The 19,193-nt window shown below is 42.5% G+C and overlaps 1 protein-coding gene across 11 annotated transcripts in view; it reads right to left on the bottom strand.

The window, feature by feature from the left end:
- LOC140200467 (stAR-related lipid transfer protein 9-like) overlaps positions 1-19,193 on the bottom strand; it is a 396,482-nt gene that overhangs the window by 59,280 nt on the left and 318,009 nt on the right. For all 11 annotated transcript variants that reach the window (XM_072263850.1, XM_072263869.1, XM_072263879.1 and 8 more), the window contains 2 exons: positions 12,181-12,401; positions 1,023-1,545 (listed from right to left, as the gene is read on the bottom strand). In XM_072263850.1, the coding sequence (XP_072119951.1) occupies positions 1,023-1,545; positions 12,181-12,401 (744 nt within the window). The remainder of the gene's footprint in view (positions 1-1,022; positions 1,546-12,180; positions 12,402-19,193) is intronic.

Raw genomic sequence — 19,193 nt, 5'->3', positions numbered from 1 at the left:
AGTAATAGAAGTAGATCCTTACTGTTCACCCTATCCAGCTCTAACATAATTTTAAGTACCACAGTCAAACTCCTCCTCAGTCTCAAGTGTCTTTACCATGATCTGTTTTGGAGATTATGACCAATGCCTTTGAGGGCACGATTCATTCTCTACCAGCTAGCTTGATCACATTCCCTTAGCATTAACCTAACCAAATTTCCTCCTGAACTTGTGATATTATACAGTTACAGAGTACCTCAGCACTGAAACAGGCCCTTTGGCCCATCTAGTATGTGCTGATCTAGTCAAATCAGCCTGCGCCTGGACCATAGCCCTCCATACCTCTCTCATCCGTGTACCAATCCAACCTTCTCTCAGATGTTAAAATTGAACTTGCATCTACAATTTCTACTGGCTGCTTGTTCCACGCTCATACCACTCTCTGAGTGAAGAAGTTTCCCCTCAGATTCCCCTTAGATATTTCACCTTTCAACCTAAACCTATGACATTGATTTCCAGCCTCACCCAACCTGAAGGGAAAAGCCTGCATGCATTCATCATATTCTGCCAAAAGAAGCCATCCTTCTCCAGAGAGCTGCCAGAATCTGAACCAATCGGGGTACATGCGTAGCTGGACCTGAGTGCAGATGTACCACTGAGCAAGTGAAGCAGCATGATCTTCATCATAATAGTACCCTGGGCTTGTCATCAACCCATGACAGAGTGGGTGGAGTATCTGAAGAACAGCATCTCTGATTGCAATCATCCTCTCAGCACTTGAATCGAGTGCCAGCCTGGATTATATGTTGAAGTTTCTTGGCCTGGTCCTATACCCACAACCTTCTGACTGAGTTGTTGAGACATTGAGGTATTCTGCTCAGCAGCCTAACCCTTTGAGGTGCCGTTCCACCCTGCAATTTTTAAACAGCTTTGAATAAAAGGATGTATGCTTGTTTCAAAGCACAACAGTACCAATAGTAATTCAAATTAATTATTTCACTGCTCACAAACTGTAAACTACTGATGGTACTGCGAAAGCATACCTGTAAACTGGTACGTGCTGTGGGTACAGGTGTGATACCAGGTCACTCGAGTCCGAATGCCTCCTAGTGAGAAAGGGAACAGATAATGAATGCCTTCTCAAGGGCAAGTAGCTTACAGGGAATGATTTGTTCCATCTTGCCAGTTTAAGATTCACATCAGTTTGTAAAGTGCCCTCTATTGGTCGCCTGCATTGCTTCCTGGTGATTAAACTTGCAGTCTCCAGGTATCGCAAGTTTGCCTTCGCTTCTAAAAGCTTGTGCCTCTCAGCAATGCTTTCCAGCTGATACCTGATTCTCTTCTTGTGGATATTTTGTTCAGCTTTCCTCAATGTGTGTCTCTGCAGCAGTTCCAGTTGCACCAATCGTTTTCTGTTCTGCTCAATAAAAGGAATCTCTTCCACTTGTGAGGAGATCTGAACCCCACACTCAGTAAACGATGCCGAGTCGGTCTGTATTCCCAGCTCCTGTCGCTGCTGTTCAAGGCAAACTAAGCGCTTTTCTTCATTTGTTAGATGTTGCTCGTCTGGAAAAAAAAAAAGTATAACTGTTAATGTGGCAAATGCAAGATAATGCACTGTGGGAAAATTTAAAAGAATGTTTGAAATAGATTCAGTTGAACAACATCTGTGATGACAGAAATAGTGTTAGTGACGCAAAAAAAGCAAACTACTGGAAGAATTCAGCAGGTCAAGCAGCACCTATGGAGGAAACGGACAGCTGGAGTTTTGTCTTGTGACTCTGCTTCATGCTGAAGAGTGTACAGAGGAGACAGTAAGTACAAAGAGCTGAGGGTGAGGGTTAGGCAGAGGCTGGCGGGTGACAGGTGGAACCAGTGTTGATGGCTTTGACACATTCCTCCTGTCTCAGTTATTCCTGATTTGGTCTTCACTCATCAGCCTCTGGGTAGTGAAGTTGGGGAAGGGGCGCAGCACGATTAATAGGTCAGGCTGCAAAATGTCAGCACATCATATACACAGGTTGAGTACCATTCAAATGTAAAACAAAGATACTTCTTCAACATGTTTACATCAGGCTGCCCAGAAAATTTAGAACCCTAACTGTAAACTTAACATTTTACAAACAGGGTTCAGGAAATCCGAGGCGGGAGTAGCTGACTCTTAGACCTCCATTATGGGACAGCTTCACTTCTGCAACATTGCCTCTCAAAATTCTGGTCATTTGGTCACACTTCTCCTTCTATAGTCTTATTCTAAAAGCTCCCTCCCTAGGAATTGTCTTATGTCCTTGTACCCCATCCCCATCCCTGCCAAAACTCCAGCAATCTTTCAACAATCTGACATGGAAGAGAAAGGTACAATTTAGTTGTCTGGTTGAGTGGTGTCACAACAATGCGCTCAACGGTAGCAATAAAGGTGTCCCCCACTTCTTAAATGTTCGCTTTATGAAATCTCACTGTTATGAAAGACCTACATTAGTTCCATTTTTGCTAACAGAAGGTGTTTTCACAGTTACAAGAAAAACAGTGCATGAAAAAAAAGCAGCGCGTGCCCCGAGCAGCCGCTCCTCCCCCGGATTCTAGCTGGCATTGCTTAAACACGTGCCTGTGAGCAGCCGTTAGCAAGATGAGTTCTACGGTGTCGGAAAACTCTAAAAGAGCTCATAAGGATGTTACACTTAGCGTAAAACTAGACATAATTAAGCGTTTCGATTGTGGTGAACGAAGTAAGGACAAAGTCAGTTTTGCTTATGGAAGTTGACGAAGATGGCGTTGCCGATTGCGTCGCCTCTGATCTGGGCCGACATTTACATGGTGGGCGGCACCTAATTAATTAGCGTGTTTATTTCGGCTTTTTTCTTAAAGATGTGCTGGGTGCGTCCCTGCTACCGCTGCACTCCTGCATGCTTCGCGGATCGGTATCGGTTGGCGGCCTGGAGGATGGGGGCCACTGCACCAACCCAACCTCCGACGACTCAGCCTAATACACCATCATTAGTGTGCTTGATGTCTTCCCAATTCCCGTAAGTGTTGCTACACTGTACATACATTATTTCTACTTGATATAGGCTGTGTATTTTTATGTGTTATTTGATATGATTTCAGCTTCATAGCTTAAAGGTTACTGGAGAGCACTTGCGCCGTGTTGTTGCCGAGAGCACTTGCGTGAGATTTTCGCTACGGAGAACAGTGTAGGCAATGATTGTAGAGAAGTATTTCTACTTTATATAGGCTGTGTATTTATCATATCATTCCTGCTTCTACTACATATTACTGTTATTTTAGGTTTTATGTGTTATTTGGCATGATTTGGTAGGTTATTTTTGGGTCTGCGAATGCTCACAAATTTTTCCCATATAAATATGTTTGTAAATATTAATTGCTTCTTCGCTTTACGACCTTCCGGCTTACGAACCATTTCATAGGAACGCTCTACCTTCGGATGGCGGGGGAAACCTGTATATTAGGGAATTAATTGTGGACTTTAGGAAGGGGAAGCTGGGAAAACATGCATCAGTCCTTATTGAGGGTCAACTGTACAAAAGGTGAGCAGCTTCAAGTTCATAAGACCATAAGACCACAAGACATAGGAGCAGAATTAGGCCATCTGGCCCATCGAATCTGCTCTGCCATTCAATCATGGCCAATACCTTTTTTTCTCTCCTTCTTAATCTCAGTTCCCTGCCTTCTCCCTGAAAACTTTGACGTAAGTCCCATCAAGAACCTATCAATCCCTGCCTTAAATACACCCAACACATTGGCCTCCACAACTGCATGTGGCAACAAATTCTACAAATTCATCACCCTTTGGCGAAAGAAATTTCTCAGCATCGGCGGAGGTTGACAGTGTGGTTAAGAAGGCATACGGTGTATTGGCCTTCATCAACCGTGGGATTGAGTTCAAGAGCTAAGAGGTAATGTCCCCACTTGGAGTACTGTGCTCAGTTCTGGTCACCTCACTATAGAAAGGATGTGGAACCTATAGAAAGGGTTCAGAGGAGATTTACAAGGTAGTTGCCTGGATTGGGGAGCATGTCTTATGAGAATAGGTTGAGTAAACTTGGCCTTTTCTATTTAGATCAATGGAGGATGAGAGGTGACCTGATAGAGGTGCATAAGGCGATGAGAGGCGCATAAGGCGATGAGAGGCATTGATCGTGTGGATAGCCAGAGGCTTTTTTCCAGGGCTGAAATGGCTAACACAAGAGGACACAGTTTTAAAGTGCTTGGAAGTAGGCACAAAGGAAATGTCAGGGGTAAGTTTTTTACGCAGAGAGTGGTAAGTGCATGGAATGGGCTGACGGCAATGGTGGTGGAAGCGGATAAAATAGGGTCTTTTAAGCGACTCCTGGATAGGCACATGGAGCTCAGAAAAATAATTTCTAAAGTAAGGACATGTTCGGCATAGCTTTATGGGCTGAAGGGCCTGTATTGTGCTGTAGGTTTTTCTATGTTTTCTCTGTTTCTGTCTCTGTCTTAAAAGAGCGCCCCTCTATCCTGTATCCTGAGGCTGTGTCCTCTTGTCCTAGACTCTCCCGCCAATGGAAACATCCTTTCCTATCTATACCGTCTAGGCCTTTCAACATTCAAAAGGTTTCAATGAGATCCCCCCTCATCCTTGTGAATACCAGCAAGTACAGACCCAGAGCCATCAAACGTTCCTCGTATGATAACCCTTTCATTCTTGGAATCATCCTTGTGAACCTCCTCTGGACCCTCTCCAATGCTAGCAGATCTTTTCTAAGATGAAGAGCCCAAAACTGTTCACAATACTCAAGGTGAGGCCTCATCAGTGCCTTATAAAGCCTCAGCATCACATCCTTGCTCTTGTATTCTAGAACCCTTGAAATGAATGCTAACATGGCATTTTGCCTTCCTTACCGCCGACTTAACCTGCAAGTTAACTTTCAGGGTGTTCTGCACAAGGACTTCCAAGTCCCTCTGCAGCTCAGATTCTTGGATTTTCTTCCCGTTTAGAAAGTAGTCCGCAGATTTACTTCTGTTACCAAAGTTCATGGCCATGCATTTTCCAACATCGTATTTCATTTGCCACTTTCTTGCTCATTCTCCTAATCTGTCTAAGTCCTTCTGCAGCCTACCTGTTTCCTCAACACTACCTGCCCCTCTATCATATCTTCATATCATAGAAACATAGAAAATAGGTGCAGGAGTAGGCCATTTGGCCCTTTGAGCCTGCACCGCCATTCAGTATGATCATGGCTGATCATCCAACTCAGAACCCTGTACCAGCCTTCCCTCCATACCCCCTGATCCCTTTAGCCACAAGGGCCATATCCAACTCCCTCTTAAATATAGCCAATGAACTGGCCTCAACTGTTTCCTGTGGCAGAGAATTCCACAGATTCACCACTCTGTGTGAAGAAGTTTTTCCTAATCTCAGTCCTAAAAGGCTTCCCCTTTATCCTCAAACTGTAACCCCTCGTTCTGGACTTCCCCAACATCGGGAACAATCTTCCTGCATCTAGCCTGTCCAATCCCTTTAGGATTTAATACATTTTATACATTTCAATAAGATCCCCCCTCAATCTTCTAAATTCCAACAAATATAAGCCTAGTCGATCCAGTCTTTCATCATATGAAAGTCCTGCCATCCCAGGAATCAACCTAGTGAATCTTCTTTGTACTCCCTCTATGGCAAGGATGTCTTTCCTCAGATTAGGGGACCAAAACTGCACACAATACTCCAGGTGTCTCACCAAGGCCTTGTACAACTGCAGTAGTACCTCCCTGCTCCTGTACTTGAATCCTCTTGCTATGAATGCCAGCATACCATTTGCCTTCTTCACCGCCTGCTGTACCTGCATGCCCACTTTCAATGACTGGTGTATAATGACACTCAGGTCTCGTTGCACCTCCCCATTTCCTAATCAGCCACCATTCAAATAATAATCTGTTTTCCTGTTTTTGCCACCAAAATGGATAACCTCACATTTATCCACATTAAATTTCATCTGCCATGAATGTGCCCACTCACCTAACCTATCCAAGTCACCCTGCATCTTCTTAGCATCCTCCTCACAGCTAACACTGCCGCCCAGCTTCGTGTCATCTGCAAACTTGGCTTTGCTGCATTTAGTTCCCTCATCTAAGTCATTAATGTATATTGTAAACAACTGGGGTCCCAGCACTGAGCCTTGCGGTACCCCACTAGTCACTGCCTGCCATTCTGAAAAGGTCCCGTTTATTCCCACTCTTTGCTTCCTGTCTGCCAACCAATTCTCTATCCACATCAATACCTTACCCCCAATACCATGTGCTTTAAGTTTGCACACTAATCCCCTGTGTGGGACCTTGTCAAAAGCCTTTTGAAAATCCAAATATACCACATCCACTGGTTCTCCCCTATCCACTCTACTAGTTACATCCTCAAAAAAATTCTATGAGATTCGTCAGACATGATTTTCCTTTCACAAATCCATGCTGACTTTGTCCAATGATTTCACCACTTTCCAAATGTGCTGTTATCACATCTTTGATAACTGACTCTAGCATTTTCCCCACCACCGATGTTAGGCTAACCGGTCTATAATTCCCTGGTTTCTCTCTCCCTCCTTTTTTAAAAAGTGGGGTTCTATTAGCCACCCTCCAATCCTCAGGAGCTAGTCCAGAATCTAAAGAGTTTTGAAAAATTATCACTAATGCATCCACTATTTCTTGGGCTACTTCCTTAAGCACTCTGGGATGCAGACCATCTGGCCCTGGGGATTTATCTGCCTTTAATTCCTTCAATTTACCTAACACCACTTCCCTACTAACATGTATTTCCCTCAGTTCCTCCATCTCACTGGACCATCTGTCCCCTACTATTTCCGGAAGATTATTTATGTCCTCCTTAGTGAAGACAGAACCAAAGTAGTTATTCAATTGGTCTGCCATGTCCTTGCTTCCCATAATTAATTCATCTGTTTCTGTCTGTAGGGGACGTACATTTGTCTTAACCAATCTTTTTCTTTTCACATATCTATAAAAGCTTTTACAGTCAGTTTTTATGTTCCCCGCCAGTTTTCTCTCATAATCTTTTTTCCCTTTCCTAATTAAGCCCTTTGTCCTCCTCTGCTGGACTCTGAATTTCTCCCAGTCCTCAGGTGAGCCACTTTTTCTGGCTAATTTGTATGCTTCTTCTTTGGAATTGATACTATCCCTAATTTCCCTTGTCAGCCAGGGGTGCACTGCCTTCCCTGATTTATTCTTTTGCCAAACTGGAATGAACAATTGTTGTAGTTCATCCATGCATCTTTAAATGCTTGCCATTGTATATCCACCGTCAACCCTTTAAGTGTCATTTGCCAGTCTATCTTAGCTAATTCACGTCTCATACCTTCAAAGTTACCCTTCTTTAAATTCAGAACCTTTGTTTCTGAATTAACTATGTCACTCTCCATCTTAATAAAGAATTCCACCATATTATGGTCACTCTTACCCAAGGGGCCTCTCACGACAAGATTGCTAACTAACCCTTCCTCATTGCTCATCTGCAAACTTGGCAACAAAGCCATCTATTCCATCATCTAAGTCATCCATATACAGCATAAAAAGAAGTGGTCCCAACATCACCCCTGTGGAACACCACTAGTCACTGGCAGCCAAACAGAAAAGGATTCTTTCATTGCCACTCTCTGCCTCCTACCAATCAGCCAATGCTCTAACCATGCCAGTAACTTTCCTGTAATCCCATGGGCTCTTAACTTGGTAAGCAGCCTCATGTGTGGCACCTTGTCAAAGGGCCTTCTGAAAATCCAAATATACAACATCCACCGCATTCCCTTTATCTATCCTACTTGTAACTTCCTTGAAGAATTCCAACAGGTTTGTCAGGCAGGATTTTCCCTGAAGGAAACCATGCTGACATTGTACTATCTTGTCCTGTGTCACCAAGTACGCCATCACCTCATCCTTAATGGTTCATGGTGTCAACATTTTGGAGGATCTATACTGGGCCCAACACAGTGATGCAGTCATCAAAATGCAGCTCTAGTTCATTTGGAGTTTAAGGAGATTTGGCATATCTATAGGACAAAGGAGCAGAATTAGGTTATTCGGCCCATTGAGTCTGCTCTGCCATTTGATCATGGTTGATCTATTTCCCTCTCAACCCCATTCTCCTGCCTTCTCCCCATATTCTTTCACACTCATTTAGAAAATAATCTACACTTTTACTCCTTCCACCAACATGCATGAACATATACTTCTCAACACTATTCAATCTGCCATCTCTTTGCCCATTCTCATGATCTGTCGAAGTCCTTCTGCAGCATCTCTATCTCAACGCTACCTGCTGCTCCACCAATCTCCATATCGTTTGCAAACTTAGCCACAAAGCCATCAATTCCATCATCCAAATCATTGACTTACAATTTAAAGTGATTGTTGTCCCAACACAGACCCCTGTGGAACACCACTAATTACCAGCAGCCAATCCAAAAAGGATCTCTTTATTCTCACTCTGCATCCTGCCAATCAACCAAAGCTCTATCCATGCTAGTATTTTTCCTGTAATACCCTGGGCTTTTATCTTGTTTAGTAGCCTTATGTGTGGTATCTTGTTAAAGTCCTTCTGAAAATCCAAGTACACAACAGCCACCTTTGTTTATCCTGCTTGTTATTTCTTCAAAGAAATACAACAGATTTGTCAGGCAAGATTTTTTCTTTAGGTACCCTGAAATCTCATCCTTAACAATCAATTCCAAGTTCTTCCTAAACACTGAGGTCAGACTAACTGGCCTATAATTTCCTTTCTTCTGCCTCCCTCCCTTCTTGAAGAGTGGAGTGACATTTGCAATTTCTCAGTCCCCCAGAACCATGTTGGAAACTAACAATTCTTAAAAGATCATTACTAATGCCTCCACAACCTCTTCAGCTACCTCTTTCAGAACCCTGGGGTGTATTCCATTAGGTCCAGGTGAATTATCTACCTTCAGACCTTTCAGTTTCCCAAGCACCATCTCCCTCGTAATAGCAACTGCACGCACTTCTGCCCCTTGACATTCTTCAACTTCTGGCACACTACTAGTGTCTTCCACAGTGACACCTGATGCAAAATATTTATTCAGTTCGTCCACCATTTCCTTGACCACATTACTATCTCTCCGGTGTCATTTTCCAGCGGTCCAATATCTTACTCTCACCTCTCTTTTCAATCTTTATGTATATCTGAAAAACTTTCGGTATCAATTTTGATATTATTGGCTTGCTTACCTTCATATTTCATCTCTTCCCTCCTTATAGCTTTTTAGTTGCCTTTCTGTTGGTTTTTTAAAAAGTTCCCAATCCTCTAACTTCCCATTTATTTTGCTAAATTATATGCACTCTCTTTTGCTTTTATGTTGGCTTTGACTTCCTTTGTCAGCCACGTTTGCGTCATCCTGTTTTAGGATATTACTCTTCTTCGGACTATATCTATCCTGCGCCTTCTGAATTGCTCCCAGAAGCTCCCTGATCATATCTGGTTCATTACACAGCACCCAATTATGAATTGCTGATCCTCTAGCAGGCTCAACAATGAACTGCTCCAAAAAGCCATCTCTGAGGCATTCCACAAATTCTTTCCCTTGGGATCCAACAGCAACCTGATTTTCCCAATCTATCTGCATATCGAAATCCCCCATGACTATCGTAACATTGCCTTTTTGACATGCTGTTACCATATTCTGACTACTGTTTGGAGGTCCCATCAGGGTCTTCTTACCCTTGCAGTTTCTTAACTCTACCGACAAGGATTCAACACTTTCTAATCCTATGTCACTTCTTTCTAAAGATTTCATTTCATTTTTTACCAGTAGAGCCACTCCTCCTCTGCCTGTCCTTTCGATAGTGTGTGTCTCCTTGGATATTAAGCTGCCAACTACAATCGTCTTTCAGCCGTATAACTCTATCACACCTACAACCTGCACCGGCCAATCTCTAACTGCGCTATTAGATCATCTGCCTTATTTTGTGGACAGCATGCATTCAAATATAACACCTACAGTCCTGTATTTGCCATTCTTTTCAGTTTTCTTCCGTTATTACACTACAACCCATCCCACTGACTGCAACTTTGCCCTATCATCTGCCTGTCCTTTCTGACAGTCTCACTATACATTAACTCTGTTTGTAAGACATCATCCCTATCCTCAGTCCTATCACTCCGGTTCCCATCTCCAGAAACTCTTACAAATTTCTACAGATGTACTGTAGAGAGTATTCTTACTTGTTGCGTCACAACCTGGCACAGAGCCTCCAATGCACAAGATCTTAAGGGGGTTGCAAAGAGTTATACATTCAGCCAGCTCCTTCGCAGGTACAATCCTCTCTGGCATCGAGGACATCCTCAAGAGGCAGTGCCTCAGGATGGTGGCGTCCATCATTAAGGATTCTCACCAGGTCCTCTTCTCATTACCACCATCAATGAGGTGGTACAGGAATCTAAAGGCCCACAATTAACATTTCAAGAACAGTTTCTTCTCCTCCAAAATCAGATTTCTAAATGGACATTAACTACTTATATATTTTTTAACACACTATTTACTTATCTTGTAATTTACAGTAATTTCATGTATTTGTACTATTATTTAAGCAACAAATTTCATAAAATGTATAATTAATCTTATGTAACATCCTGGGAAAGGATTCACTGCTAACGTAATGGTCTTTCTGTAGAAGCAGTGTTTGTGTTACGGTTAGAGATAACGGGTGCTTTGGAGCGTGAGCCATCCATTGAGGGGAGTGTATTTTCGTGGTGTGTACCTGACACCAAGGTGATCTGGGTCCTTTGCTTGGCGGGAGATGGAGAGAGAAGATGTCAGAAAGGAGCGGTCATAGACATGAGAAAGGAGTGGACTTGGAGAGGGGCCGGGAGCCAACGAAGCCCAGGGAAATCGATGGAGGATCGGCGAAAGGTAAATCGTGAGCTCCAACTTGAGCACACTAGACTGTTTCATTAAAATGGGATCTTTTCTTTTTGTTTTTCTTTACTAACCCTTTAGTCAATTTAAGAATTATAAAGCTAAATTGTTTAATTGCATATGGTGTACTGTCTATTATTTCGTGGCACTGATTCGTAACAGGAACAAATCACGCAGCATCCACACAAACAGAAGGTTTTGCACCCTAATTTTACATGTTTGGCGGACACGTTTGCCTTCCCTAGACTTACGCAGCTGGCAGAACCTGGGTTACACTTACTATGATTCTGTGAGCCCAACCTTGCTGCAGAACCAGCTGCCTATCTGATTAATGACCGGTTAACTAACAGAAACACTGAAGTCAAGATCAAATACAGAAAATTGGGCAGAACGAGATGAAAAAAAGACCATTCATAACAGGGTACAGAAATGATCACTGGATGAAGTAAGGCAAAAAGGGATGGCAATGAAACAAATTATGCACCTGGAGAAGTGCAGTAGTGCACTGTCAATACCTCATAGTTCACAGTTCACAGGACTTGGGTTTAATCCTACCTGTGGTGCTTTTGTGGAGTTTGCACTCTCTCTTGGACCATGAGGGTTTCCCTAAGTGCTATGATTTCCTCCTAAATGCCAAAGATGTGTTGATATATTAATTAGCCACTGCAAATTGTTCCTAGGGTAGGTGAATTTCAGAAAGAACAAAGGGACATTGATAGGCATGCAAGAAAAAAATTAGGCTCAGGTATATGGGAAGTGAAACAAATTATTCTGAGAACTAGCAGGAACCATAAGACCATAAGACAAAGGAGCAGAATTCGGCCATTCGGCCCATTGAGTCTGCTCCGCCATTTTACCATGAGCTAATCCATTCTCCCATTTAGTCCCACTCCCCCGCCTTCTCACCATAACCTTTGATGCCCTGGCTACTCAGATACCTATTAACCTCTGCCTTAAATACACCCAATGACTTGGCCTCCACTGCTGCCCGTGGCAACAAATTCCATAGATTCACCACCCTCTGACTAAAAAAATTTCTTCACATTTCTGTTCTGAATGGGTGCCCTTCAATCTTTAAGTCATGCCCTCTCGTACTAGAAACCTGATGTAAATAAACTAAAAGGCAAAGTTGTTTCCTACTTTATGATAATACAGAAAGGATTTGATCCTGCTGGTAACAGAAATGGTATAGCCAAAACATGATGTTCAGAATTGATGAAATATATTTAGTTCCCAGTACTAACGAGAATCTCCTTTCCACAACCCCAAGTAAACTGAAAAGGGTGACTCTACATACTTTCCTCAATCCGCAGCCTGAGTTGCTCCTGGTCGTGTTTAAGCTCTTGTTCTGCCTGTGAGTCCGTTGCTTGGATGTGTTGCCTCAGTTCCTCAACGTAGCTTTGCTGCTGGCGTATTTGTTGTTGGTAGAACATTTCCATTCCTCTCAGCTTCTGTTTGTAGTCCTCGTTCTCCTGCTGCTTGTTCTGGTAGCACCGCCGCAGCTCTTTCAGCTGCCTCCTGACAACAAACAACAGCAAGTACAAAGGTTCAAAGTACATACATGACACCAGATATACCCTGTGATTCATCTTCTTGCGGGCATACACAGTAAATCCAACACATTAGGATCAATAAAAGACCGTAGCCAACAGAACGTACAAAGGAACTGGTTGAGGGGGCAGGGATTCAGATTTCTGTATCACTGGGAACTCTTTTGGTGAAAGTATGACCTGGGTAAAAGGAATGGGTTACACCTGAACCCAAGGGGGACCAATATCTTTGCAGGCAGGTTTGCTAGAACTTTTGGGGAAGGTTAAAACTAATTTGGCAGGAGTATGAGAAACTGAATGATAGGGCTGAGAATGAGGCAGTTTGTATTCCAGAAGAGGCAGTATGTAATGAGACTGTCAGGAAGGACAGGCAGCTGATTGGACAAAATGGCAGTCAATGAAATGAATTGCAGTGTAATGGGGAGCAAAACTGAAAAGGGTGACGAATCCTGGACTGAAGTTATAATATTTGAATGCATGTTGTATACAAAATAAGGTAGACGATCTTGTAGCGCAGTTAGAGATTGGCAGGTATGAAGTTGTGGGCATCACTGAGTAATGGCTGAAAGAAGATTATAGTTGGGAGCTTAACATCCAAGGATACACACTTTATTGGAAGTATAGGCAGGTATGTAGAGGAGGAGGAGTGGCTCTACTGGTTAAAAAATGAAGTCAAATCTTTAGAAAGAGGTGACTTAGAATCAATAGATGTAGAATTATTGTGGGTAGAGTGAAGGAACTGTTAGGGTAAAAGGACCCTGATGAGAGTTATATACAAGCCTCCAAACAGTAGCCAGGATGTGGGTTACAAACTACAATGGAAGATAAAAAATGCATGACAAAAGGGCAATGTTATGATAGTCTGGGGATTTCAATATGCATGTAGATTTGGAAAATCAAGTTAGTGCTCATTTTGGATACCATGGGAGAGAATTTGTAGAATTCCTACAAGATGGCTTTTTTAGAGCTGTTGTGGTTGAGCCCATCTGGGGGAATCAGCAAAACGAGATTGGGTTTTGTGTAATAAACCAGATTTAACAGGGAGCCTAGGGTAAAGGCGCCCTTAGGAGACAGTGATCATAAGATGATAGAATTCACCCTGCAATTTCAGAGGGAGGAACTGGACAAAGTTGATTGGAAGGGGACAATAGTAGGGATGACAGTGGAACAGCAATGGCAGGAGTTTCTTGGAAACGTTAAAGAGAGGCAAGAGAAGATAACGGACCATCGGAAAATGACGCTGCAGAGGTAGTAATGGGGGGTAAGAACTAGTGGATGAACTGAATAAGTTTTACTGCATCAGTCTTCACTGTGAAAGATACTAGCAGTATAGTGAAAGTTCAAGAGTATCGGGGACAGAAGTGAGTGCAGTTGCTATTACTAAGGAGAAGGTTCTTGGGAAGCTGTAAGGACTGAAGGTAGATAAGTCACTTGGAACAGTTGGACTACACCCCCAGGGTTCCGAAAGAGGTAGCTGAAGAAACTCTGGAGGCTTCTTTCAAGAATAATTAGATTCTGGCATGGTTCTGGAGGACTGAAAAATTACAAATGTCACTCCACTCTTCAAGAAAGGAGGGAAGCAGAAGAAAGGAAATTATTGGCTAGTTGGCCTGACCTGAGTAGTTGGGAAGATGTTGGAGTTGATTCATAAGGATGATGGTTTTGGGGTACTTCAAGGCACATGATAAAATAGGTCAAAGTCAGCATGGTATCCTCGAGGGAAAATCTTGACTGACAAATCCATTAGAATTCTTTGAGGAACCAACAAGCAGGATAGACAAAGGAGAATCAGTGGATGTTATTTAGTTTACTTGGACTTTTTAGAAGGCCTTTGACAAGATGCTACACATGAGGCTGCTTAGCAAGGTAAGGGCCCATGGTATTACATAAAGATAGTGCCATGGATAGAGCACTGGCTTATTGGCAGGAGGCAAAGAGTGGGATTAAAGGGAGGCTTTTCTGAATGGCCGTCAGTGAGTAGTGGAGTTCCGCAGGAGTCTGTGTTGGAACTGTTTATTGTTATATGCCAATGATTTGGATGATGGAATTGTAGGCTTTGTGGCCAAGTATGCAGATGATACCAAGATAGGGGGAGGGGCAGGTAGTGTTGAGGAAGCAAGGAGGCTACAAAAGGACATAGACAGATTAGGAGAATAGGTAAAGAAATGCCAGATGGAATATAGTGTCAGGAAATGTGATGTGGAGAGGATGTTTCCAGTAGTTTGGGAGACTAGGACCAGCGGGCAAACCTCAATAGAGGGATGTCTTTTAAGACCATAAGACAAAGGAGCAAAAGTCGTCCATTCAGCCCATTGAGTCTGCTCCGCCATTTTATTATGAGCTGATCTATTCTCCTATTTAGTCCCACTCCCCCACCCTCTCACCATAACCTTTAATGCCCTGGCTACTCAGATACCCATCAATCTCTGCCTTAAATATATCCAATGACTTGGCCTCCTCTGCCGCCCGTGGCAACAAATTCCATAGATCCACCACCCTCTGGCTAAAAAATTTCTTCGCATCTCTGTTCTGAATGGGCGCCCTTCAATCCTTAAGTCATGCACTCTCGTACTAGACTCCCCCATCATGGGAAACAACCTTGCCACATCCACCCTGTCCATGCCTTTCAACATTCAAAATGTTTCTTTGAGGTCTCCTCTCATCCTTCTAAACTCCAAGGAATACAGTCCAAGAGCGGACAAACGTTCCTCATATGTTAACCCTCTCATTCCTGGAATCATTCTAGTGAATCTTCTCTGTACCTTCTCCAACGTCACCACATCCTTTCTTAAATAAGGAGACCAAAACTGCCTACAGTATTCCAAGTGAGGTCTCACCAGTTCCTTATAGAGCCTCAACATCACATCCCTGCTCCTATACTCTATTCCTCTAGAAATGAATGCCAACATTGCATTCACCTTCTTCACCACCGACTCAGCCTGGAGGTTCACTTTAAGGGTATCCTGTATGAGGACTCCCAAGTCCCGTTGAATCTCAGAACTTTGAATTCTCTCCCCATTTTGCCAGAGGATGGTGAATCTGTGGAATTCGTTGCCACAGGTGGCTGTTGAGGCCAGGTCATTGGGTGTATTTAGGGTGGAGTTTGATAGGTCCTTGATTAGTCAGTGTGTGAAAGGTTACCGAGAGAAGGCAGAAGAATGAGGTTGAGAAGGGAAATGGATTGGCCATGATCAAATGGTGGAGCAGAATGGGCCGAATGGCCTAATTCTACTCCTATGCCTTATGGTCTTGCTTTTATATCAGCTGGGATAAAATAAGAGGTATGTTGTCAGCAGTACTAGCTGATTTACCTCACTCAAAGATGGGCTGTTACCAACAGTGTCAGGAATTCTGAGTGTGTGGCACTAATATTTTTGAGTACAACTTCATCTCATGACAGCAGACCACGGTTTCTCATAATGTTTCAAAATCCAGCTTCAGTGTCAAGGCCCCTGCAGATGAGGGGCAGTTTACTGCCTTGCAAGGGGTTTAATGTGGGCTTTCAAACTAATGTTGCGGTCTGAGGATTCACAATTTTTGCAAATGTGCAATGAAAAGAATTTGACAAATTTACTCAATTTACCATGTGACAACAGTAAGGTTTTGACTCTCAAAGTTAAATGGCCCAGCATGCTTCACAAAAGGCTGGTGTGCATTTCAAGCGAACGCAATGGATCCTGGGCACTAGGACAGGTCATTTAGTGCAATACAATGTAACTTACCTGTCAACTCAAACAGTCGAATGTTATTGAACACACCTCACACTAATTCCATACAACACAATTCCAGAATACCGCAGCTCCTCTTTAACTGAATTAATAATCTAATAACTATTACCAACCATGTTAATAATTAAAAGGTGCAGCATTTAATTATATTCCTAATTCATTAAGGCTAACATTGAAATGTTACACAGAATGGTGACCACTCTGATTAATGTCTGCAGATCTTTCTCCTGCAGCCAACCCAACAAGTAGATTTCAGAGGAAGACTGACCCAACCAGAATGATGCCTAGATGTCGGTGTAGCAACTATGCTTTCTGAATTCACACCCCACAAGAGATCTAGTGCAAAGGGAGCCACACTAGTTTGAAACACTGTGCAGGAGGCCACCATAACCATGACTACTGTTTCAGTAACCATCTTCAGAAAATGACAGTGTGTTTAAAGAAAAGCCCTGTGTGGATCCCTGGGATCAAATATATATCAGAGATAACAACTTAAAGACTGCTTTACTTTCATTGCGGCAATCTTTTATTTTATCCAAGGGTCCAATCAAATCATGAACAAAAATCATGGAATATTCAGCCTCTAAATATACAAGATAATGTTTGATGTTATAAAATGAAAACGTTACACAGGGGTAAAAAGGGGTTGCTTCACAGCTCCAGTGACCTCGATCCTGAACACAGGTAGCGTCTGTGTGGAGTTTGACTGTACAAGTTTCCCTGGGTCATCCTGGATTTCCAACCATTAAGTGACCATTTTAAATTACCATCAGTGTAGGTAAATGGCAAAAAGGAATTGGGTGGGAGGGGGTAGGTGGTATACTACAGAACCGCTAAGAGGAGGAGTGGGATTGCTGCCAGCTGACAAGGACTTGATGGGTCAAATCGCCTCCTTCTGTTTTAAAGTAATTGCACTAAAGCCAATTTCAATTCACTGTGAAAGAAATCAAAGAGAAACAATTATTTTAATACAAATTAAAATGTAAAGATCAGGTAGCAACAGTAGGGAAAAAAGAAAAATGCTTGAAGATCTCAAGTCTTGAAACCTTGTTTAACTCCCTTCTGCTTACTTCCAGCTTTTTCTGTTTCTTTATTTGAGCAATTAACAATGAGACATGGTAAAAGAATTTTTCAGCTGCAGATAATTAAGACAATTAATAACACTGTTTTTCCAGTGGAGTTGGTGGCAATTGTGTATTTTTTTGATGTTCAGCATCACCAAAACTACTAAAAGGCAGCTGGATCTTCATTAATGTACAATCTAAAGGCTGCTATCAGTTCAAAACTACAAACACAAGTCACCTGAACTGACAATGTGGCTGGAGGATTCATTGTTTATATTCCAGTAGCCACTTATCTCTGCTGCGTTCTGTGAAATCATTAACTGAATGGGAATTTAAAAATAGTTACTTAACTAAAAGGATCACTGTGCTGATAGACAGTTCCAATATTTTCTGCTCAATGGGGAAAAACATGTTTTCAGCCACAATGTGATAAAATTCAAAGTACATTTATTATCAAAGTATGATGACAGCACCAATGACGAGGGTTCAATCCCACTGCTGCCTGTAAGAAGTTGTATGCTCTTCCTGTGACCAGCTGTGTGGGTTTCATCCAGGTGCTCTGGTTTCATCCCATATTTAAAGGATGTACAGGTTAGTTGCTTAACTGGACACATAGGTGGGCAATGTGAGCTAGTGGGCTGATAGGAACTGTTACTGTGCTGTATCTCAAAATAAAAAATATACTACCTTGAAATTCATTTTCTTGCAAGCATTTACAGGAAAAACTATAGGTAAACAAATACAGATTGACAAACAAGTGTGCAACAGATGACAAATTGTGCAAATAAAAATAATACTGAGAAAATAAGTTGTAAAGAAATCTTGAAAGTCAATCTATAAGGTCATAGAATCAGTTCTAATGAATAAAATTATCCACCCCATTTGGGACCGCCTGGTGAAGAAAGCCATTTACATTAAACTAGAGAAAAATAATTTTAATAAAGATGAAGGACTTGTTCTAAGTAAGAACTGGAATTCAATTGCAAACAAGGTGGGACAGTGAAAACCTGATTGGATGAGGAGTATCCAATCAGGAGAGATAGGAAATGGGGGTATAAATACCATCGGACTAGACATGCCCAGGCATCATCCCTGATGAAGACGGTAAAGTGTGTCATTGAAACATCAGTTACAATCAATACCTGTGCCTGGCTGGAAGCCCGAGAAGAATTGATTCGCTATCCACCCCAGTTCCGGATCCTGATGGTTGTAGGGTAATAACTGTTCCTGAACCTGTTGGTGTGGGTCCTTCCTAATGGTAAGATGAGAAGAGGACATGGCCTGGATAGTGAGAATGTCTGATGATGGATGCAGCTTCCTTGTGGCAGCACTCCACGTAGATGTACCCAATGGTGGATAGGGCTTTCCCTTGATGTACTGGGCTGTACCCACCTCTTTCTGTTGGTTTTTCCATTCCTGAGTATTGATGCTTGTGTACCAGGCAACCAGTTAAGATGCTCTGCATTGTGCAGCTAGAGAGGTTTGTCAAAGTTTCTGGTGACACGTCAAATCTATGCAATTTCTAAGGAAGCAGTGACACGGTCATGCTTTCTCTGTGATGACACTTATATGCTAGTCACAGAATAGATCCTCTGATATGTTAATGCCATGGACTTAAAGCTACTGACCCTCTCCACCCCTGTTCCTTAAAGAGGACTACCTTAGCGACCTCTGTCTTCCTCCTGTAGTCAATAGTCAGCTCTTTGGTTTTGCTGACGGTGAGTGAGAAGTTGTTGTTGATTGCAGTAATCAGATCATAATTTAGAAGAGAATCAATCATAATAACTTTGATATTTCCATACTGACTTCATCATGAGTGCAATCTAGAAATACCATTGAAATTAATGTATGTCCTATTGTAACAGGCTCCTCTTGTTCTATGTTTGAGTCTCCATAAAACACAGGAACAGAATTCAGCCATTCGGCCCAATGAGTCTGCTCCACCATTCCATCAGGGCTGTTTTATTC

Source organism: Mobula birostris, chromosome 1, assembly GCF_030028105.1.
Source record: "Mobula birostris isolate sMobBir1 chromosome 1, sMobBir1.hap1, whole genome shotgun sequence".
Classification (NCBI taxonomy): Eukaryota; Metazoa; Chordata; class Chondrichthyes; order Myliobatiformes; family Myliobatidae; genus Mobula; species Mobula birostris.
This window is presented reverse-complemented; position numbering and strand designations above follow the sequence as displayed.